The 23,762-nt window shown below is 40.6% G+C and overlaps 2 protein-coding genes across 2 annotated transcripts; one reads left to right on the forward strand and one right to left on the reverse strand.

Annotated features, from left to right (window-relative positions):
* Nucleotides 1-24: 24 nt before the first annotated feature.
* cysu (Curly Su) lies at nt 25-19,797 on the reverse strand. The gene is made up of 10 exons (XM_017249766.3): nt 19,268-19,797; nt 10,219-10,377; nt 5,263-5,345; nt 4,955-5,045; nt 2,569-2,957; nt 2,142-2,315; nt 991-1,921; nt 648-926; nt 496-592; nt 25-436 (listed from the first exon to the last, which is right to left on the reverse strand). Exons 1-10 carry the CDS (start codon nt 19,276-19,278, stop codon nt 389-391), a joined length of 2,262 nt encoding a protein of 753 aa, XP_017105255.2. The 5' UTR covers nt 19,279-19,797; the 3' UTR covers nt 25-388.
* LOC108131039 (uncharacterized) lies at nt 5,311-7,081 on the forward strand. The gene is made up of 5 exons (XM_017249767.3): nt 5,311-5,792; nt 5,847-6,038; nt 6,100-6,411; nt 6,461-6,590; nt 6,643-7,081. Exons 1-5 carry the CDS (start codon nt 5,574-5,576, stop codon nt 6,726-6,728), a joined length of 939 nt encoding a protein of 312 aa, XP_017105256.2. The 5' UTR covers nt 5,311-5,573; the 3' UTR covers nt 6,729-7,081.
* Nucleotides 19,798-23,762: the final 3,965 nt, after the last annotated feature.

Here is a 23,762-nt window from a genome sequence, read left to right on the forward strand (position 1 = left end):
TTTTATTTAAAAAATACTTGCATATACAAAACTTACATCGAAATATATTTAAAAATTATTGATTTGTTTTTAGTTTTCTTTTTTGATTGCGTCGATATGCTTTAACTTAATCGCTCTATTTCTGCTATTTAATAATAATATATACAAAGAATGTATGGGTTTATGCATGAAAATGCTGGAAAGAGTTTTGAAAAATTAATGGCAGTGTCAAAACTACTGACTGGCTGTAGAAATGCTTAATGGATCTGGCGGATGGTGAGCAAAGACTAGTTAGAAGACTAAGCAGTGAGGAGGGGAAGGTAAAGATTTCTGAAGAAACAAGATACAGTGGGCGGTGGCCAAAAATGAATCGAGATTGTAAACGGAACGTAGAGGACACAAATGGCATTTACTTCCTAAAGTTCAGCAGCGTATCGGGTATTTCATTAATGTAGTTCTGTAAAAGAGGATTTATAGCTATAATCTTGATAATCGGGATGTATATTTTTTACTTACATAGAGAGAAGGATCCACGCCATGACTGCCATAGTCTGCCCATTTAGTCAGATCAATTGATGGAATAATGCCACTCTTGCAAGGTACACGAGGGTTGCTATAAAAAATAATTTCATTTAAATATTGTCTTTGACTAAAATGCCTCAACTTACATTTCATGATCAGGCAGGACCATGGGATAAATCTGTACCGTATCAATTAAATCGGTGTTGTCGCAAATCAATCGGGATAACTTGGCCTTGCGAATTTCTTGCAACTGCTCGGGAGTAAATGAGGATGGCTGGTTGGGCAGCTCATACCAGAAACGATCTCCGCGACGCAAATAGCTCATCTGGGTGGCAATGACACAGGCAAAGGTCGGTCCCAACATTGAACCTGGCAGCGACTTCTCCGATACACCGCCAGACCAAAGATCAATATCAGCAGGGTGCCTGAAAATAAAATTTGGCATTATAGCTTGAGTTTATTTGATTAATATTATATTTTTAAACTGACTCGAAAATACTGCCGTAACGCAGAACTGTTTCATTTGGCATTGAACCGTACATCTCGTCCCATGTGTTGGAAGTTGGTAAACCGCAGAATTTGCGGAACTCCATATAGCCGGGAATACCGAACTCCCGACCGCGTTGCATATTAAATGACACCAGATCCATACCGAAACGAGCGCCCTCCTTTTTGAACAGATGATTGGTGACCTCCTGGGTAATGGAGTCATCCATAGCCTGAGCCACCTGGTTCATCAGACCCATGAAGTACTCATCCAGGACACCAGCTCTGTATAAGTCGTAGGGTCTGCGGATAAGATCTGACAAGCGCTTCGAGGCAATGAACTTGTGGGCCTTGGACCAGCGTTCCACGGCAGTGGGAAGCAAGGAGTGACCAAAACGGAAAGCAGCTCCGGCAAAGGAGTCAATTATGCCAGGATTAACGGTGGAGTCATAGCCATCCCAGTAGCCATCCTTCTGCAACACCAATCCGAACTTCTCCATGACCTCTTTTCCGAGAAGAATGGGCAGGAATTCATTGAAGGTCACATGCTGCACGATGGCTATGTTAATCCTACGGGCCTCCTGGAACAGGGTCTCGTCGTCCCAGTGCTTGTTGATTTGGGCCAATCCGGTGGCCAGTCGATTGTGCTCCCGAGCCATCAATGTGTGCATGCAGGTGAGTACCAGTTGTTCGTTCACTCTGATCTCGCCGCCTTCGAAGCAGTACATGCTCTTATTGGGACGAGTGCAGCCCTCGTCGGGAATGTCCAGTTTCAGGGGCAGCAGATCCTTTAGGCCGTACTCCTGGAAGACGGGATTCATTCGCATTAGACCGCCATAGCCAGTCCGCAGCTTGCGGGCAAAGGCCTCCTTCACTCCATAAACCGTATTGGCGTCGATGACACCTGTCAGTGTGTTGAACTGTTGACGGGAACCTAAAAAAGAATAACATGTTTATTATAATCTTAATAACCAGAATATTTGTTTTAAATGATTTTAGTTTTATACCAATTGTAATTTGAACAGCAATATTAAGGAATCACGAACAAATTTTATTTCAAATTAGATTGCCTTTAAGCCAACTAAAGCCTTTAAAACAATATTGAGAGGTATCTACTATTTTGAATGGGTTTTTGAAGGTGTGACTTAACTCACCCAATCGGCATCCGGGACGGGGCGAGGGGAAGCCGCGCACGAAATCGATGCACTTGACATTAAACAGGCGGTAGAAATAATCGTCATCGGGCACGCGGATCTCGTTGCAGTACGGGTGCTTCAGATGCAATGGTCGCTTGCAGCACTCCTCGGGGTCGTTGCGGTTAATGGGATCTAAATTGCAAATTGTACTCGCGTTAGAGAGGTATTGGACATAAGAAATATTTAGACATAAATATTTTTAGACATAAACACATAATATTTTTACTGGCATAAATATTTTTAATGGCTTAAAAAAAATAATAGTAAAATCAATTTTGTATATAACTTTTTGAGTTTATTTAAAAAATAGATTTATTTTCTAGACTTTAAACAAATACGATTTTTTCCCAGGGGCAATACACCTGAATATGCTAAACAAACTCACCCAGTGGTGTTCCCGTCAGCGTAAAGTCGTGATCCATGAACTGACCCCAGGCGATAACCATCACGGTGCCGGCGTGGTCATGGTAACCATCATCGGGATGCATAGTGCGTGAGACAACTCTGGAGAAGGGCAGGTCCCGGCCAGTCACCGATATGCGGGGGGCGTTAATTCCATCGGCATACAGTGGACCGATCAGGCGCTGGAACGGAGCATTGGCCGCTCCCCACGTCGGGTGTTCAATATTATTGCACAGGCCATCAAACCGCCGATATTTGCCAGGACGGCACTCCACTCCGGCGAAAAAGGGTGGACACACCTCCCTAATCAAGGTCTTCGATGTGTCAATTGTCGGCAATCCCTTCTCGATTTCCTCATAGGATAAGCCGTAGCTGAAAATTAGAAAAACAGTAAACGGAATTGAGTTGCCAGTCAAGAGCTATTATCGATCTGCTTAAATGCAACTGCGGATATCGCTCAACTTGGCTCTTTCCTGTCGACAGCTGTCAGATATTCCTTGCCGTAAAAAGTAACACACGTAAATAAAATCTATTAAAACTACATTAGGTTTCCTATTATCAACAAAAAAAACCGATTTAATAAAAATTAATCCATTAGCATAAATCGCATTAGAAAGTCTAGGAGATATTTATATCAATAAACAACCAGACTGCTTTGAAACATTTTTTTTCTGTGTAGATACGTCTGAGAGTTTTATTGAAAAATTGCAAAATTATCGTATTAGCCCAGTTAGTAAACGGACCGCAATTAACGCGCTTTTGGACTGGCTGACAGATATATTGATGTTGAAGTCTGACGTTGACAGTGGCAAATTTTTATACTTTCAATTGGCAGCCAATTTTTTTCTTCTTTTGGCAGAAAATCTGAGATTTTAATGCTGACAAACTGGTATTCAGTTGGGCAGGAAATAGTGTGTGCTGGCGCATAAATCGCCAAAGGGACCGCCATCAACTCTTCCTCGAGTGCATGAGAAAGCGAGAAAAGCCAAAAGGGAAACTGCGTCCGGCTGCCCTATTGTGTGAAGCTGGTTGGTACGAAGCTGTAAAACTTCACAGTCAATTGGCTCTGCAATTTACTTGCAGAAACAAAGAAAAAGTACTTTCTTCGTCAAGTGCTAAAGGGAGATCTCGAAAAACGATATCTTGCAATGGCTCATCACTGATTTGCCTGCAATAAGCCATCGTTTAAAGTTGTCTCCCGGTTTTATAGAATGCCATAAAGCCACTGTCTTGCAGTTTACAACATAGTATTAGCCATAATCAAGAGATTATACAACGGCAATTCAGATGTTGCAGCTGCAACAGGCTGAGATTAAGACGGAGATGCTGCTGTTGCTGCCCCTCCTGACCAAAGATCGGCTTAGACGGGGCTGAGTGAAAGTCGCACATGGGGAGGTGCCGAGCTTTGAGCTCCAACTCCTTGAAGCTTCCAAACTGTGGCCAACTGACTCGGCAACCCGCTTACCCAGATTCCACTCCCCAAAACTGAAAGAAAAGTTTTGTTTTAAGCAAAAAAAACTAGACCTTTTTTTTATTATGCTTACTTTTTTAGTGAAAGTTTATAGTAACTATTTAATGGAAGAAGTCATCTAATACTTCAGAGAAATCTTTAGAATCGTTATCCTCTTTTTTACAGTGCAACAGTCAAATCCGATGCAATGGCCAATTGTTGGCCAACCAAACGTACGGCAAAATAAAGGAAAAATGAAACTGGAAATGCTGTGCGGCATCTTCCGCAGCTTCTTTTCGATAAGGGGCAGTGAGGGGGATCGGTGAACCGGGGTGGACAACAGGGGGGGAAGACAGTCACGCGCACTCTCACTGGCTTACTGGCTCACTGGCTGTTTGCCAAAGCGGTAGGTTGCATAATCCCCGTTTGTTTACATCTCAGGCTGCGAGCTCCGCAAATAGCTGCAAATATTTTTGTGTGGCAAAAATGCGGTTGCGCCAGTTGGGAAGAAGGCTTCAAATTCGACGAGCACTCGAATGCACTTCTTCAAAAGCCGTCGACTGGCCATCAGTCAAACCCGCAGACAATTAGCATTTGCATGAGCTGCCGAACTTTCAAAAAAGAACTGGCGCACATTGAAAAAAATGTATCCAAAAAGGTACACAACGAACCCTATTTTTTTTGTGTATTAAAATATCCTGTTCAAATTTGCTTCTTTTTTTCTGTGCAAAAATGTGGCAAGCGTAGAACCTTGGAGGCAAGACAAGACTCATGCATATTTGATGACTGCAGGCGGTCTTTTCAGCGGGGCACGACTTAACTGCCTTGTCATGCGTGATTTGGCAATCGTTATTAGCGCCGAGGGAGATCGTGGGCGTGCCAGGGCAACTTTCAAATGCGTTTAGCGCTGATTACTTACGTTCGGGCCAATTGAATGGAAATGTCGAGCAGCAGCTCGCCCACGGTGGCCAGTTCCTCTGGCTTCCAGTCCGACTTTGGCTGGGCCACATCTATGAAAACACGAAAAGTACAATTAATTGTTAAGTATCCCCTTTATAAAAGTAAACTTGTAAGCTTTCAATAAATTTATTAAAATATTGAGATGAGATATAAGGAGTTGAAAATATAATTTTCAAAATAAGAAGCAAGTTTACGTGATTATCTAAATGTCAACAAAATGTCAAGTTCCAGAAGCTTTACTGTAATAGAAAAGGATGATTAACTTACGAATACGCTTGCGTGCATCCAAATAGGCGGCGTTGATGGCATCGTAGGTGATGCACGTTCCCGGACCATTGTTGTATGGACCCCTGCAAATAAAATAAAGTGAAAGTGATTTAAATTGACAATAACAAGCAATTTGTAGCTTATCACATGCTAACCACACTCCCAGTCCACCCACGCTTTCCTGCAAGCCTGCGCACTGGCAGATAATCAAATTATTGCCGGGCCAGCGCGTTACCCGGTTACGAAGTAAGGATAATGTCAAGTTGTGGCATCAGTTCGTGAAGTGAGTTTGTGGAAGCAGCATCGCCAGCATGAAGCCTACTAAATTGGAGCAGGCTCAACACAGACTGGCACAAATACTAGATGGTTATTCACCAGATTATCTCACCAAGTCGTTCCAGGATCTGGTTAAGAATTCTTGCCAGCATGATCAGATATTTAAAAAGTTGATTAAGTTTCTGAAAGCAATGCTTTTGGCCATTTTTCTGTTGTTAGGTGTAAAGTACTATTATGAGGAAATGCAGGGAAAAGTATGCCAAATAGGAGAATCTCTTTTGTTTTATAAAGAAATCTTAATATTTCAGAACTGTGTCCTTGCTCTGCCGCGCACTCTGCGATATGCACTCCGACCTCCTGAGTCTTGTGACTTTTGTGCGAAAATCAAAAATGTGCCACGTCTTCAGAACCTTAGTCCTCAAGAATTTGAGAGAAAATACGCCTACAATGCCGCGCCAGTTATTGTCAGCGATGCCACACAAAATTGGACTGCAGTTCGGGTAATACTATCGAAATCAATATTTAAGATAATAAAACAAGAAATAAAGTAATCTTTCTTAGCTCTTCAACTACGGATATTTCCACGATGTGTATGCCAAGGCCAAGCAGAAAAACCAAATAAGGGACTGCCAATTCTTGCCCTACAAAACGGGCTTCCAGGACATTTACGAAGCTTTGGACATGCCGCAGGGTAGAGTGAATCTAAAGCCAGGTGAAAAGCCCTGGTACTTCGGGTGGAGCAATTGTCATGCGGAAACTGCAGAGGAGTTTCGGCGTCACTATGGAAGGCCCTATTTCCTGCCCGAAAAGTCGGAGAATAATGCAGTTGATTGGTTTTTCATTGGAACTTCCGGCCTAGGGGCACAAATGCATGTGAGTTTAAATGCCTAGTGAGTATCAATTTTTAATACATTCCTTACAGATTGACAATGTAAGGTTGCCTTCGTGGCAGGCCCAACTGGCTGGCAGCAAACGCTGGCTGCTGGTGCCACCTCCCGAGTGCTATCTCCAGTGCAAGAGTTTCGACGTGGTGGTCCAGCAGGGAGACATAAGTAAGTAGGAGACACAATTTGGCATACCAGCCCCTAATCGGTGTCTCTGCAGTTGTCTTGGACACGAACAAATGGTACCACCAGACCTTTGTGCAGCCGGGAGCTATAAGTCTGACCATTGGGGCCGAGTACGACTAGATTCAACCGGCTGCAGGCGGTTTTTCCTCGTGACAGGAAACGGTTGCCACAACATCTCCATCGCCGTGCAACATACAAAACTTAAAAAAAAATAAAACTAACAAATATGGTTAACTGTTACTGTTGAAGTAACAAACTTAACTTTAACATTGCATTTGCCGGGTATCCATAATATGTATATTGTCGCTCTGTTTTGCCAGCCGGTTTGTTAATTAAATGCCAAAACACGCAAATTTCTTATGTCGAGCAGCTGCTCGAGAAAATCTCCCCAAAAATGGGGGCCAGCAACTTCCTCGAATGGTGCGACATGTAAAACGCGTGTCAGGCGACAACGATGCGTGTTAACAATGCGTAAGTATTAAGTAATTACAACAACAGCAGGAGCAGCCGTGCAGAAAATATGCATTTAAAGGCATTGCCCACTATATGCAATGGAAAATGGTTTCCAATAAATGCAACATTTATCACAAACTTTCCATAGTTGCACCACCTTCACTCGATGCATTCAGTGGCTTTTAAAGACTGAGTAGAAGAAAATGTATCCTTATCCTTACACCTACATTTTTAGTTTCAATATAAAGCAAAGGCCAATTTATTTTTTCTCTAAACTATAAACTTTATAAGAGTATTACCCCATCGGGATTTATAATGGAAAAGGTTTGTACATATTTTTTGGTCAAATTTGTCAAATTGAAATCGAAAATGGCAAAGCCAGGCACTCAACTGGTCTGCTGGCTAAATTTTCGGCAAAAAAGCACTCACACTGCTTTAAAATTTACGGCACCCGGTAAGTTCAATGTGCGCATAGCCCGAGTTTTGGGCCAACTAGAAAGTGGCTTGCATGCGGCACGCACTGAATTTTCCAGCCCACTCCCCTAGACTCCCGTCTGGATCCCATCGAACTCGTCCCGCCCCAGACACGGACTTGTACTTGTTATCCTGATTGTAGTGCTGCTGCTGCTGATGCTGTGGCAAAGTAAAAACTAATGTTTTGAATCTTAACTGGCGATGGCGATGCGAATTCAATATGGGATCGCAGGTGCGCAGCTTCAACGACAACCGCCAACACTTCCTGCTCGGTATTGAGTTGCAGCGGAGCAGCACATGCGGCGTATGCGTAATATTGTGAATAATTGCAAAAGCGTGTTGTAAACTCGCTGGCAAAATATTCAAATATCATTTATCTATTCGAGCGTGAGTCTTTCGGCCTCTTGGCGTTTATTTCATTTTTCTTCCTTTTTTTTTCCTTTTTTTTGTGGGCTACTTCGCTTACGCAGACACTGAAGAGGGAGATTCAGATGGAGATACAGATACAGATGCAGTTGCAACTTCAATTGCAGACTCCCAGCAGACATTGCAGACGAAAGTGGCCAACGCAAAACCTGTATTTAACTTTTAAGTAGGTTGTTGCGGCCAATTTTTCTGCATTTTTCCCCAACTGACCGCAACGCAGCCACTCAGTCAACAACCAGGTTCAATAGCCAGGCCAAAGTCAGCGGTAACGACTTTGGCAGACTCACGTTTTGATGCCCGGCGACCCCAAAAATTAGCTCCACTTCTCAGTGACCCCCGCACTCCAAAAATGCAGAGACAATCGAGCAATTGAACAATTTGCAATCTCTATCTAGATCGTGTGACATTTAAAACATAGATATCTGCTGGCATAAGTGATACACAGCAAAAAACTACAAAAGGAATTCGATATGAAGATGGCAGTATGCACATAACTACTTGGTTCCATTTTTTATAAAAACTAAAGGATGGTTTTTCACTGCTTTGGCTTCAATAACAAAGGCTTGGGCTGAGTAAAAAATTGTCCAAAAATACCCTAATTATATTTCAAAAAAAGTTTCCTTCTTCTGTAATTTGATATTTCTTTTCGGTACACATTGAAGTTCAGTTCAGGAGGCATTGTATGTTGGCAGCGTTTCAAAGTCACTTTTCGAAATCATCTCGAGACAAAAGTTTGCCATCAATGGGACTGAAGCCCCACGGCAGCTCAGGTGTTTTTATTTTATTTTATGTGTTTTTCCTTTTTTTTCTTTTTGGCATCTGCAAGTGTTGCAACGCCATTTGTTTGGGCTGCTGTTGCCTTGCTATTTTTGTTTGCGGCTTTTTGTCGTGCGGTTTGATTTTTTTTCGCTTACTAATAAATCGCACCGGTCTGTCATGTGACTTCATGATGCGTCCGTCTGCATCACATCACGCTGCAGCCAAAGCTGAAGCTGAGGCAAAAACTGACGCTGTCGTCGCCATTCGAGGCCAAAAACCATTTGCTGATTGCTGTTAACGAGGTTCTATGACAGCCCGTAAAGCATTAGAAGTCATCATTTCAACCAAGAACCCATTTTCATTGGCATATGTTTGGTTTACAAAGGGAAAACAAATCTGTTCCCTAAACTACTATATAAGTCGTAAAAACCATTCAACTATATTCCAAGGAAGTTCAGTAAAGTTGAGCTTAGTGATGAGAGTGAGATCTTAGGAGATTATTTATCTGATGGTAGCCCTTAATATGACACTTTCAGGTCAAGCTAAAAGCTTTCAAAAATGTCAAAAAAGTGCAGTTTGGTTTATTATTTGTGTCTTAAAAACCATAAGCCATAAAACCATATGGAATTTCTTCAATAAGTGCAGCTTTCGTTAATATTGTTGTCGCACACAAGAAGGAAAGTTAAGTTGCCAAGAAAACGTATTCTAGTATCCTTAGATGTCCGGTTTTTAGTGTGCATTATAAAAAAGCCAAGAACCCTGCCCTTGGCCTCAAAACACTAAAGCTAGAAACACGATAAACTCATTGAAAACCTTTTGATTTTTTATAATAAAATAAAAGATCCCTAAATCAAACTGTTTGAGTAGCCTTTTTGACATCAATGAAGACGTTGGCTGTCAAATATTGCTAAAATATTAGCATATAGTAGCAACTCTGGTGCAACCACATCGCTCAGCAGGCCCCCGCAAACAAAAATATACAAATATATAGGCTGAGGTATGCACGAATGTACCTCTATATCCCTGGGCATTGCCGCATGAAAACATCAACGTCAGCAGGCGGTTGCCGAATGATTGCTGCCGCTGTTTCTGCGGCTAATGATTAGCTCAAAGCTCGTGTGCTCTGTTGTAGTAGGTGTAGAGCCATGTTGCCACTGCTCAAACAAGCTGCTCAAACAGCAGCGACCAAGATTTATGGGTGTCAGTTGGACATATGCACACCGAGAAATAAATGGAACTTGAGTGGTAGTTTGGGTTAATTCTAGTTTTGCACCTAGATATTTTCAGTTTTTTTATTTTTTACATATTAGTCATATATTTTCCAAGAATTTTGTATTCTTTTTTAAGAAATGTAGACTCCTGTATACACTCTTTGTTTTCCCCTGCAACCTATCCCCGTCTATGTTTAAATATTTAAGCAACAAACATAACCCAGAATGCCACCTAGACATTTTTCTTTCATACTAATAGTACACACACAGTTTCTATTTGTACTTACAAAGTGCCGCGGAATAGGTTCACATTGTAGTCATAGACGGAAGAACGACCGGGTCCGGCCAAGAGGAGGGCACAATCCGAGCCATGAGCCGTCTGAAGTTGTTCGCCAAACTGATGATATTGCGCATGCGCCACAGCCACCAGAGATAGTAGAAGTATTCTGAAAAAAATAAATATTTAAAAAAGAAGTAGGTAAATTAATACGTTACGAGAATGTATGCACACATGTCGAGAAGGCGAAACGCCCCTTTGACAAATAGAAACACGCCTGCGGTCAAAAGCATTAATCAGTCAGGCAGTTGGTATGCACAGTGGACATAGCATTTTGAGCAAACTTCACTTTTAGACAAAGGTGTTGTTAATGGGTTATTAAATTTAAAAATTGAATAATTCATACAATCGAGTTTATACTGTAGCTGGCAGCTGGCTGGTGATCGGCAGTCTACGGACACAGTACCTCCCGTAGACCAAAGTGCATTGTCTTTCGGCTGGCCATTGTTTCGGGCGTTTCTTTATCTGTCGGCAATTGAAGTTTTTAGGGGGAGTCTGACATCTGACATTTGGCAACCTTGCTTTTATTTTGTGGCTTTAATGTGCTCAGATTTATGACTTGTGGCGAGTGTTAATCGCTTTTTGGCTTTTGTCGCCACGTTCAAAACGAAAGCCAAAAACAAAAACCCCACATTTTCGGGCAATTGTTAACGGCTTTTGATAAAGTATTAAGTAGTATAAGGTATTGATTGGCATTGTTATTGCAGCCTTCGGCAGCGGCCAATAGTGAAAGTGTCTGTGTTTGATGACCAAAGCATTCCATGCAACTTATATAACCAAAAACAAGGCTTGCCTAAAACACCCTTTGGTCTGGATTACTGCGATTGCTTCTTGGCCTCTTTGAAATTAATTAATTTACTCATTAATCGATTTGAATTTTTGAGTATTTTAATTTAACTCGTTTATCCACCTAACAGGGAATATATATAATGGTTTGCAAAATAGATTAGGAGATACTTGATCTCAACGCATATTCAATTTTTCACAGCTTAATGCCGATTTATTATTCGGGTTTACTTTGATTTATTTATTATTTGATTTCTAGCTGATATTTGTTTTCTTCAAAAACATTAATAAATCTACAGGCGAATTTTTAAGACGCTTTCTGATTGTCGATAATAACTGAAGTTTGAATAACCGCCGATACACTCGGTAATAAATTGTGAAAGTGTTTTGCTTTTCTTTTGCCATCTATCGAGGGTCTCGTTTTGACGAAGGGCATCCAACTCCCTGGGCATCAGTTTTGCTTATATAAGTGTTAAGAGAAACAATAACGCACTTAAGTCCTTTCACTTTTCATTTGACAGTTGCGGCTTTCTTTTCCACTGACCAAGTAAAATGAGATACCTTTTATGGATATCCCATTTCGAAGGTTCACTGAACTCGATAATGCACCTGCTTCATTCTCGGTGAACGGACTACTTTTAGTATTTGCGCACATGTCTGATTTAAAAACAAAACAGCATTATGGTTCTGACATATAAATAGCAGCTTTGATGGCACAATTCCCATTCGAAATTGCATAATATTTTTGAAAACGACATGAGGTCTGTGGCTATAATTCTCCTTATAGCCTTAAGCTGTCTGGCTTTGGCTGAAGGAACATCGGTTCGATGCGAAAGGCCTTGCACGAGAGAATTCGATCCTATTTGCGGCTACTGGAAGCAAAGGGACGGCACTAGTGTTTGCACATTTTCGAATAAGTGCGCCTTCGAAAATCAAAAATGCAGGGGACAAGGTATTAGTTATTAAGTTTAAAGTTAATATAAAAATTAATGAAATTATTATTTACAGAATGGATTGTCGCTCACTGGGGCTCATGCAAAGACGCCACCCGAGACTGCGATGCTCTTCTAAGGCGGATGCCGTAATTTTCTTATTCAATATTTACGCAAATATACCAAGCAAGCAATTTGAAAATTACGTGTTCCTAGTCATATTTTATCCAGCTTTGATTTATCACAAGCGTTGGAAATTAACAGAAGATTTGCCCAATGTTGGTCATAATTTTCAGTTTACAACTGGCACGACTTGCAACTTTACGCTTCTCAGGCTTAATCCGCGTTAAATGCTTATTAAAACTCGTTACCAGCTTGTTGCTTTCATTTCGGTTTTATATTTTTCGCACAGAAATGAATTTGGTTCAAGGTTGCCCTTAAAATATGTAATTCACTGAAACCAACATATTTACGAACCGAAAAAGTCCATGGACCATGGAGCGTGTGGTCGACATTTTTCACTAGTTTATGATCGCTATGGAGTGCTCAGTTCATTAGCCATCATGACAGGGCAATTAGAATGCAAACAAAACGCAATCGCCCACACAGACTCAGTGTGTTTCTTGGCTGACATGACACGCCCATACGCGTGGCCATAATCGGGCGACAAGGGGGGATAATCGCTGAGATCGGAGGTGAATTGATCTCGAATTCAGTGCAGACTTAATTGCCACAACCGGACGGAGGAACGGAAAAGTCTGAGATGCAGATCAGAGTTGCAGGCCAGCGGGCCACTGCGTAAGTCAATTAATTGTTGCTCGCCTTTGGGGCGACAGCTTTTGTGAAAGGCTGCACGCAACGTCCTTCTGGCCAACCTGCCACTGCCACTGCAAAGCCAAAGCTGCTGCAAAAGCCAACTTGCCAATTTATGCGCACTGCTACAGCTCGCATGCATATGCAATCTTTACACCTGCCCGCAAGAGTCAATTAATTTTGGATCGTCGATGGCTGGCCAAACGACTTTTACATAAATCGCCGCCGCTTTGGCTTATCTAAGGCACTTGGTCACAGAAGGTTGTTTCTTTTAAACATTTTTTTTTGATGGCACACATTTCTGTGGGTTATATGTGCTAAATGTCCCCAAACAAAGAACGGGCGCAGTTTTCCAATTATAGTCACCATATGGGACCTCAACCATATTTTGTGAATATTTTAAAGCGCATCCAAAAGTTGACATTTGCTAATAATATATTTTTTCCTTCGGCAGCGGTACCTTAATTGCCTCGATGCATTGTTAGACAATGCAAAGAGCTGCTGATTGTATCGCGGGGCCTGCTCTGATGCTACTTATGTCATCTTTGCGCCGTAATACCTGCGCCCAAGCCCAGTCCCAAAGAGGGGCGTGACAAGTACAGAGGACTTTTTGTCGTTGGGCTCTTTCTTTGTTTGCCAAGATGCTGCATGTGGCAGCTTTTTTGTCAGCTTGCCACATCGGTCGCATTGTTGTGTTGGATGCTTGTATGTAAATTTCCCCGCCTACCTGCTCTTTTGCTGCTAGTTTCTAGTTAGTTTTTGATGTCATGTAAATGTGTGGAAATGGCTTTTGTAATGCACAGAGAAATTCATGATTTATCTTCGCAGCGATTTCATTGATAGTTATTAATTATGATAAAATATATGAGACTGACTTAAATATTGTTTCCATGGGAAGGTTTTTACAACAACTTCACACAATCTCACTCGAAAAGTGAGGATGACATTGTGATTGCCTGATACTTGAGTGGAATTCACAAAACGAAGTAGGGAAGTTTATATGCTTTTATAAATCTCAATGGAAAATCTTTGCATAATCAAGAAAATGTCTTGATTGAACTTTAGTTAACCTGGTTGTAAACTGATCTGTAAGCAAAGTAATTATAAAAGTCATTTTAAAACCCCGCAAACCTGAATACGCAAAGCTCCCATTAGCGATCATTAATCATTTTACTAAAAATAAACCAATGGTTAGTTAGAGGCTCTCAATAGCCACAAGACAAAGTGCCGGTGAAGTGAGTTGATGTGCAAATACCAATTTATGCTGCTATTCGCTTAACCCATGCTGAGAGGATCTCGTTTCTGGGTCTGATTGCTAATGCCAGACTCATACAGTTTTAATTGTTGCACTTAGCTTTGCTCAACACTTTGCTCGGGCCAATTGCTTAATTGATTCTCACCAGACAGGTAGCCGAGCGCTCATGTCTTCACATCCGCTTGGCATTTTGCAGTCAGTGGTGCAAAAAAGCTGAAAACAAATCGAATTGATGGTGAACACATGGCGCATACTTGATAAACGGCAGAGCAATTGCAACATGACGCACATTTATGTGGCATTAGTGTCGCCTTCGATTTTTTATTGTGCCATAAATTGGCAATGCAGATTCGATGGCACAGAGCAACGTGTCTGATAAGCAGGCCAAAAGCTGCCTTAATTCGGTTTCTGACCCACAAAACGTTAGCGATCCTATCGTTGCTAGGAAATCCATTCAATCTCAGACAGCTACACTTAAAGTAAAAATGGCTTACAATACATTGATTCTTTTTCTCAATAAGTATGTAGTCTAATGTTGGTCTGTAACTCGTTTTTTTGCCTGTTGAATTTTCGGCTTGTGAAGGGTTTTTGATATATCACCCGAAATGCACGCAACTGCGATAGGATCGGACACGGCTTACGTGCGGTTTATGGACTGCATGGTCTCAAATAGAATGTAACCAAACTGCAGCTGGCCAGTGAATAAATAAGCCAACTGAATGTGGCTTTGATCTCTGCACCTACTGACTGATAACCAACGCTAGCAATCTGACGATTTTAACAGCTTATTAATTGGGCGGCCGCCCCTTGCAGATTTATACCTGGCCAGCTCGCAGCTAATTGCATACAAATTGCAATGGCTAAGCTAAGTCACTCGGACGAAGTGAGCGACAAATTCAATGCCATATTATTGACCGAAAACGCTCAATGCAAAACTGGCTGCAGCCTGCCATTGATTGTGCATAAATCAAATGAAAACAACTTTTGCATTTGACGTTAATTCCATTTACTGAAAAAAATGTTTATTAAATCTTTGATAACATTTTTTACATATTTTGAAAATTAAAGACTAATAGGACTTCCATTACTACCACTCTTTGAAGATCATTTTGTATTTTATATTTATATATTTATTTTTTCATTTTATTTACAGAGAATTTTTTCACTGTGCACTGATCTTAGTTTTTGGATATCTGCGAACAAGCCAACCGCCTTGACTTTCTTAGCCATGTCTGAAGTGCACTTCTCCGCCGCGTCTGAGCATCCTCAGACAATGACAGGGAGTTGGAACTTCGAGTGGGCCACGTGAGCTGCAGACCTTTTCTGCCTTTCACCAGTCCCCCAGATTCCCCAAAATAGCTGCAACAATTACCAAATTTTGTGTATGCCTTCAATAACTCAGCTATGTCTGAATATGCCTGGCAATTGGCACATCGTCTCGATCATCATGATCATCATCATCAGTTTGAGTGCGAATGTTGCAAGCACACATACAAATAAATGCTCACCTGAGCACTCCACTTGGTCTGCCTACAAATGAGCCAAGTGATTATTCGGGTTCGGTTTACTTGGGGTATTAGTATTTTCGGTGTGTTTGAGTTTTGGGTTTACAATTTACAGTTTTCAGTTTTGAGTTTTGCGTGTTGCGTTGCCCAGCATGCCGACATGCAGCAGCATACTTGTGCTTTATTTAAATAGTTTTTCCGAGGAAAAAATAACAACATATAATATATGTAACCCGTGGTTGCATCTGTTACTGTTCAATTTGCTGTGCCGCCTCATACATAGCTTTGCTGTCAGTTTCCACATAATTTCTGACGAGTGCACATACAAATCAAATCCAGCACGCCAGCATTTGGGTTACCAGGGCTCTCACGATCCCATTCGAGCCGTATCTGTATCTATATCGGCCCCGAGCGACGGCTTCATCTGCTGCGAATTGCGTCGACAGCATCTGAATTTCAATTAGCAATCTTTGCAGCGGGTTCTCTGATAAGCGGAAAATATTACCTCGATCCCACCTCGTTCCTTTTTGGTTCCCACACTCACGGGCGTGTTAGTCCACAAAAATAATACCCATGAATTATTGCTGCTAAAAATGATTTTAAGCATAAGGCTGAAAACTTCAGTGGCTAAAATATCTTCTTTGTGTACAAATATTTTTATATATTGTCATACTTATTTGTTACACTTTCTCGACCCATGATTCAGCAAAAAAAATAAATACAAAATAAACAAAAAGTTTTCACCCAAATAAAAGATAATACTGAAGCACTTTTCAGTGGCCCAAACATCAATCAGATGATGTACATGGTCGTTTTTTAACAAAAAAAAGGCCCACCCCCAGCGCCCATTCATAAAGACCGGCACGCTCAACCACTCGTCCACTCAATCAAACCATCGCCGTCCTCTTCAACCATGATCCCTGCTTGTTCAACTTTCTTTTGTTATAACATCAATCAGAGCTCTTCGCAAAATCAAGGCAACATCAGGCGGTGCGCAAAAAAAATCTAATTAAAATAAATATAGGTACCGAAAATAGAAAACCAATTCAAAAGGTTGTTGTGGGCAGGCATGACGTGAATTTGGGTTTTGAAAGTGAAATGATTTTGAGTAATTTACGTTAATGTAGCGCATTAATGGCGCATCATCAGCAGCAGCATCAGGAACCGAAAATGAGAAGATCTTTGAGCCAAAAGTGAATGTTGACCAGAGTTCAGTTCAAGAAATCGAGCAGTTGCAAAATATGCTCCGTGTTACAGAAAATAACTACGTATCCATCAATGCAAGGCCTGTAAATGATTTGTTTCAATGTTTCCCCGACTGTTCATCTCGGAGGCAAGGGATGGCTTGGGTTGTGCGAGTAATTGTGGCAAACACATCAGCCAGGCATTTTGTCCAAAAATGGGAAAAACAACGGCAATATGCTACCACAAGTCATGCCTTTTGGCTGCCTCTTGTCTTATGAACCTTGTAAGGCGGCTTACATAACGCAGCCAGAGCCAAAGATTTTGCCTAAGGCTGCTATTTGGCTTTGGCCGCAACAAAAGATCCGGAGTCTGATCAATATAAATACAGTGAAAATTCAATAAGTGGGGCTTCCTTTACACTTATTGTGGGCACCTCAACAAATTTGGGTACTTTTGTTTTGTAACTTTTTCTTCAAAAATGTACTTAAATAAAAACCAAATGGAATGTTAAATATCACTATATTCAGTCATTTTCGCTCATTTTTACCTTGTACGTATTGTTACTTTTTGGTTTGCATTTTTGACTAGGGCTTCAGTTATTGGTTTTCGAATGCCACTCATTAATACGCAACACAATGCGACTTTTTATCGCCCAGTAACGATCTCGATCTCGTTTTCCATTCCGAGTTCGATTTCGATTGGAATCTTTGAATGCACTTCACATGCCGCTTTCCAATTTGGCACTAACGCCCTGCCACGATTGTCTGATTTATGCAAATGGAGCTCCAGCTGCAAGTGTCGGAATGGTGCAAAAAGTGCTGGCAGCAGCCTTGACACAAATTTAAGCCAGGAGAGTGGCGATGCTCACACCGCTCCTTCCATTTCACAACGCCCCTGGCCGGCCCCCGCAATCAAGTCTGTATTTTATAACTTTTTGCAGTCATGAGCACGGGACCGGATTTGTGGCAAGTCACGAGGCAGATGCAGCCAACAATCGTTGCAGGCTGTTGGACAGGAAATCGACAAGTTGCTCCGTTTCTGGTCTTCTACATTTAAGGAGAAAGTAAAATGCTGCCTTCAAGCCTGCAAGCCTGCTAGCCAATGATCGATTTCAGCTGGCAACTGGTTGAACGTGAAGTTCAACATTCAACGACCAAACCATCCACACAATGGCCAGCAATTGTGCAACCCGATTTGAACTTCGCATCAAATGTTAATGACCCCGTTTGGCTAAAAAATAAAAAAAGCGGGCTATTCTCTTCTCGGCCATAATGTTGCTTTATGGCCGACTGCAGTCGCAAGATATTTGGAAAAACAAATCAGCGAACGAGGCGACCCAACAAACGGCGGACAATTAGCAGGCACTCGCTAAGTTCCACCCAGCCATCTAGCCAGGTTTGTGCAGTACCCTCATGTTGGCCAGGTTTCTGAGGTGTGAGGCGCTGCCGGCAGGCCAACTACCGTTAGGCGATAGAACTTGTCGGGAAGTTATGACCAAGTCCCAAGGGGCATGACAAATCACCGGGACACGCCTCGATTGTAAAAAGCCAGATTAAAACGAGGGCGGACTGCTTAGCCTTGGTTCTAAGCGGATAAAGCGTTACCCGATTGCCTTGTTATTATTATTAAATGCACACAACATATCTGCAGCACTTTAAATAATGCTATTAAGCATAATTTTATTCAGGTAAGAAATCATTGAACGGATCTGATATTAAGGTTAAAAGAAAAACATACTCAACTTATCAGATTATCATCCAATAATAGTCAGCTTTAATTAATTTGTATTTTTCCATGTGTGAGGTAAACTAGACCGGCGCTTAAAATCTTATCTTTCACCTTAAAGTTAATTGCTTTTTAAATTGAAACCAAAAACTCCCGCTGAGCTCTATTTTAAGCCCGCATCGGAGGTGTGATATTGTCGGATCGACTTGCCTTTCGGCGGAAGCTGAAATGGCCAAGAGCGTGACCTATACGCTCATTAAATCCGTTGCCTTTGGCTATGATTTGTTCATCATTACTAGCTGGAAATGGCGCGTGGATGGTCAGATAGACGGATAGAAAGTGGCAGGAAGCCATTAGCAGTGGAAGTAGTTGTTAGACAAGCAAGCGAGCGAATAGGTTGGCCTGAATATAAATGAAATAATCAAAAGACATATATGGCGCAATGGCGATTAATCATGGACGAAAATCACCAGAATGCCACATACCAAAACGAAACTTTCTGTGCCAACGACTCAGAACTTTCCAACCAACAAACACACACACGTCGGAAAAAAAATAGAACGAGCAGGTTGGAGAAATGTTTACAGAAAGTTGTCATAACCTGGTAGGCACGTAAAAATTACATAAAAATGAGTATAAGATGATCAGAACCAGTTGCCAAGATTAATTCTCGACTTTAGAGTCTAGACATTTCTTAGACTTTAGACGGAGACAACTTGCCACACACAGGAAATTAACTAGAAAAATTTGTAGCAATACTGTGGGTCCGGCTCATTAAAAAATAGCCAACTTACATACCTTAAGATCATTTTGTTGACGTTGCACGTTGCCACTTGGCCGTTGGCCGTCGTTGTTAATGACTTCGTTAAATGCGTTTTTTTGTCTTCTGTTTGTATTTTTGGTTTGCGAATACTTTTCGCACGCAATACCCCAGAGCTGCAAATTAATCCAATTATGGAAGACGATGGCCCACGCTAAAATCGATGTTGGCCTTAATTAATCTTGAGCCTTGTTTGGCTGGTGCGCAGAGTTCGTCGAGTTCGTTGCCAGAGTCTTTTGGTTTTCGGTCAGAATGTTGCAATTAACTCGAGCACTTGTCGCGGCTGCGGGAAAAAACTTTTCCTATCAGGTTTCACCCTTTTGTCACTGAGCCGCTTCGCGCTTATTTATTTCCCCAATACACTTGCTTTCCTGCTCGTAGCAGCACTTTCACACACACAAGAGCGATTTGTATGCACTGGGTGTCGGAGTACCGTTAGCCGTCAGCACTTCTTCGTCTTCTAGCCGATTTGTCCGCCTGCACAACCGCCCAACCGGAGTGTGTCCAACAATTAACTGAGCACTGCCAGCCGATGCTGCCACAGAAAAGCCAAAAAAGAGCCAAACAATCGAAGCCGGCCCCATCGCAGCCAACAGCTCTGCCGGCGTCGACGGCGCTGCGATAGCGGCGGGCAGACCTCGGTTATCAGCTGCCAAGTGCCGGCGGCAGCAGCAGTTAAGGCTAAAAAAAACAAACGGTGAAAAAAGCAGGCGCCCCAAGCCGACGACAACGAGGTTGACTTAACTCAACACGTCAAAGTCGTTTTTGAGTGAAAGTTTGAGTGGAACCGATGACTTGAGTATGTTTTGTCCGGTGAATAAAGCTGGTTTGTGGTGAGTTTCTTTAGTGTGCAGTTTGTGTCTTAAGTCTTTCGATTTTTCAAGCTAAGCAGATAGAAACCCAACTGAACAGTCTTATTGAAAGTTTGTGACCTAAGTCATTTGATAAAAACGTCTTGTTATTTTTTACACCAATTTTTATAACATAAAACATTAATTATGCATTTTTTTTTATTTTTTGAATAATATTTATAAATCTAATTTTTTAAATTATTTAGGTAACTTATAATAAATAATACTAATAAAATAAATAGTACTAATAAATTATAACATAGAATAAATTTTCAAGTTTGTGTCTTAAGTCTTTCGATTTTTCAAGCTAAGCAAACAGAAACCCAACTGAACAGTCTTATAACAAGAAAGGAAAGCTAATTTCGGGCAGAGCCGAAGTTTATATACCTTTGCGGTTTAAACCGGATATATATCGCAAACATCGGATATAGTTGGCCGATCCTTATGATTACATCATAATAAAACTAATTAACTAAAATAAAAAAAATCTAAAAAAAGTCCCAAACTTCTATCTTCAAAAATACGAAAGTTGATATTTCTACCAAGTACCTTTTCCGATCGTTCAGTTATATGGCAGCTATAGGATATAGTCGGCCGATCCTAATGAAATTTGGTAGGTTGGATCAACTGAAACGGACAGACAGACGGACAGACGGACATGCTCATATCAACTCAGGAGGTGATCCTGATCAAGAAAATATATAATTTATAGGGTCGGAGATGTCTCCTTCACTGCGTTGCACACTTTTGGACAAAATTATAATACCCTCTGCAAGGGTATAAAAAGATTGTGACTTAAGTCATTTGATAAAAACGTCTTGTTATTTTTTTAAACCAATTTTTATAACATAAAACATTAACTATGCATTTTTTTTTTATTATTTACAAAATTTATGTCAAATTTTTTTGAATTTTTTTTTGAACTATCAAATTTTTTTGAATTTTTTTTTGAACTATCAAACGAAACAATAAAGAGAGAAATGTTTGGTAATGAAATTTAATTTTTGAGCATATTTTGACATTGAGAAATTAACCATGCACCTAGGTTAGTTCTTTTTGTTTATATTTTGTAATGATATTCCGAAGTTCCATATTATTACATGATCCCACGCATTGAGTAACTCCCACACAAAAATCTAATTTTAATTTTACCAACACAAACCCAATAAATAGTTAGTAACGGCTGAGCCCAACTAAAAAACTCCTACCTGGCTATCAGGCATCTTTTATGCCCATGTTAAAATAAAATCTCAATCTGTGGTCTTTTTCCATTTTTCAATTTGCCAAGCCTCCGGCAGACCAATCACTTAGAGCCTCGTATTAGTACCAGCCAATTAATTTAATTTGTCAAACCACAAATACAAATCAGGTAAGCCTTCAATATTTTCAGGGAGTAAAATCCGCAAAAGATCATAATAATAATAGACGTATAACGAAGTGCGACCAGAAACCGTCAAAAGGCAAGCAAGCAGAAGCAAAATTAACTTTTAGCTAACCACCGAAAAAATATTTTTTTGTGGTGGGTTAGGTTTTTGGCTGGTTCAGTATCCGTAGTAATAGTCAAATTCATATCGATTTGTGGCCTTTGGCTTTGGCTTTGTTGCATTTGACAATTGCTTTGCATGAACGCACGAATATTGTGCAACAATTTTGGACCGCAGCAGCAGCTCTACGACCACCTCCATTGCCTCCCGATAAAAAGAAAAACAACAGCAGTATTAACAATGTACCACGCATTTTTTGAAAAGTTGTTCGTGCCACGTTTTTGTTCTTTTATTAAAGACCATTTTTTTAAGCTTGACGATGTTGTATGAGTATTTAATACCGAAATATTGTACTATCGACCCGGTTTGACTGCTCACTGCAGACTGGCTCCATTTTCGCTGTTTAATTTACTTGGTTTTTTTGTTGGTGCATTTGGCGATTTTTTAAACATGCTATTAATTTTTAATGGCGTGTGACATTTTTGTTTACGCATAGCCTCAATGTAGAGCAAAACATTAGCATGTCTGCGGTATTAGCTTACCATTTTTCTTGCTGCCATTGAGCCATTTGACGGAGTCTTAATTGATATTTATCGCTCGGACATTGGACGGCCTGCCGTGAACATCATAATAGAGGCACAGAGTCGTGTAGTCGACAAAAACTCATTACTCTGGCCAAAAATTGAATGGTAAACGCGCCTACAATTTGGCCATTTGATTAGCCTCACCTCGGCAACAGACCTCAAATGGCCAATCCAATCCAGCACATAAAATCCAATTTAATTAAGTTAGACTCTCGGATCAGATCAGATCGGACTGTATCGGATTGAGACGCAGACGGAGGATCGAGTCTGATTTTGAGACCCACAACAGCAGCTGCCATGGCAGACAACCTTGCCAGCATTCTTAACATGTTCAAGATTTTTACCAACGCACTGCATTTCGGATTGTCGTTTACTTTTTTTGCTGCGTTCACTTTTCAAATGCTTACGAAATGCCAATATTCGGCACAAAGTTATTTGTTATTTGATCGAAGCGATTGAGCAATTGTTGATATACAATTTTTTCACCCATTTGCCTCAGTTTTGTTCTGTTTGGCTAACGGTTTTTTTCATTGATTTGTTGTCTAATTGTATACGAAAAATGTAATTAAAATTAAAACGAGTAACTGGAAACCCGCAACGCTTGCATGTCAGCTTAACAAACCAAAATAAATAAATAAAAAGTGTTAACACCCTGATCGCACAGCTGGCGACAACTTCAGACCATGAGTCACGAATTTGCATACTATTATTGTTCGTGTAAATGGTAAATTAAATGTTTTAATGTTCAAAAAAGTTCTCTAAGACTAATCCAATTCGTACTATGTATAATTCAAAATGTAGAAATAGCAATCATAATTTTTAGAAAGTAAAACAAGGACCATATGGTAAGATACCCGAATTGGTTCACACGAAATGCCAAATGAACTTTCCAATTCATAAAATTTGCCAAATGTTGTACGCACTTTTACGTAATTCGTTAAATGTTGCCACCATGACATTTCATTTTTGAATTAATTCAAGTATTATTGCTCAGCTATCAAAGCAATTGGTTTGGCGATTTCTTCGACAATCATAAGCCTAATTTGATTTCATTGTTTCGGATCATAAATTGACCCTGATCCATATTTGGCGAGGTTACCTATTATCGGGACAGAGCCTATGGCACAATTCGCCTTTTCAAAAAATATTTTCGCTAATGTGCAACTTCCTGGCAACCACAATGATGGGTGTCTTTTTTTGGCACACCTAATGATCGCCTTAATCAAGTCTTCTATATGCCAATTAAGCCCATGACAGCAAGTAATGTTAGTTAAGCCATAAATGTATGAAAAGGGGCTTCAGTGTTAGCCAGGCAGCCATTCATGTATTATGCATATATTTCTTGAGGAATTGGACGAATGCTTAATCTATCGAAATAAAACCACAAAAACTGTAACAAACACCTTTATAACTATGCTGCGGACTAAATTTGTAAAAAATCATAACAGTTTCCACTTCAAGGGTTACGAGGTTTTTTTGTAGGTACTTTACAAAATCATTCTTTTATTTTGTAAATGTAAACAGTTTAATTAGAATGAGTTTGTGTTTTTAAGT

Source organism: Drosophila bipectinata, chromosome 3R (genome assembly GCF_030179905.1).
Source record: "Drosophila bipectinata strain 14024-0381.07 chromosome 3R, DbipHiC1v2, whole genome shotgun sequence".
Classification (NCBI taxonomy): Eukaryota; Metazoa; Arthropoda; class Insecta; order Diptera; family Drosophilidae; genus Drosophila; species Drosophila bipectinata.

Bases quoted from the DNA above. Each gene is read 5' to 3' on its own strand.
- LOC108131039 (XM_017249767.3), top strand. From the start codon at position 5,574: ATGAAGCCTACTAAATTGGAGCAGGCTCAACACAGACTGGCACAAATA. The intron at 5,793-5,846 runs GTATGCCAAATA...TTAATATTTCAG, and splicing joins ATGAGGAAATGCAGGGAAAA to AACTGTGTCCTTGCTCTGCC. The intron at 6,591-6,642 runs GTAAGTAGGAGA...GTGTCTCTGCAG, and splicing joins GGTCCAGCAGGGAGACATAA to TTGTCTTGGACACGAACAAA.
- cysu (XM_017249766.3), bottom strand. The intron at 2,958-4,954 runs GTAAGTAATCAG...TCTAATTTTCAG, and splicing joins TCCATTCAATTGGCCCGAAC to CTACGGCTTATCCTATGAGG. The intron at 927-990 runs GTCAGTTTAAAA...TTTTATTTTCAG, and splicing joins CGTTACGGCAGTATTTTCGA to GCACCCTGCTGATATTGATC.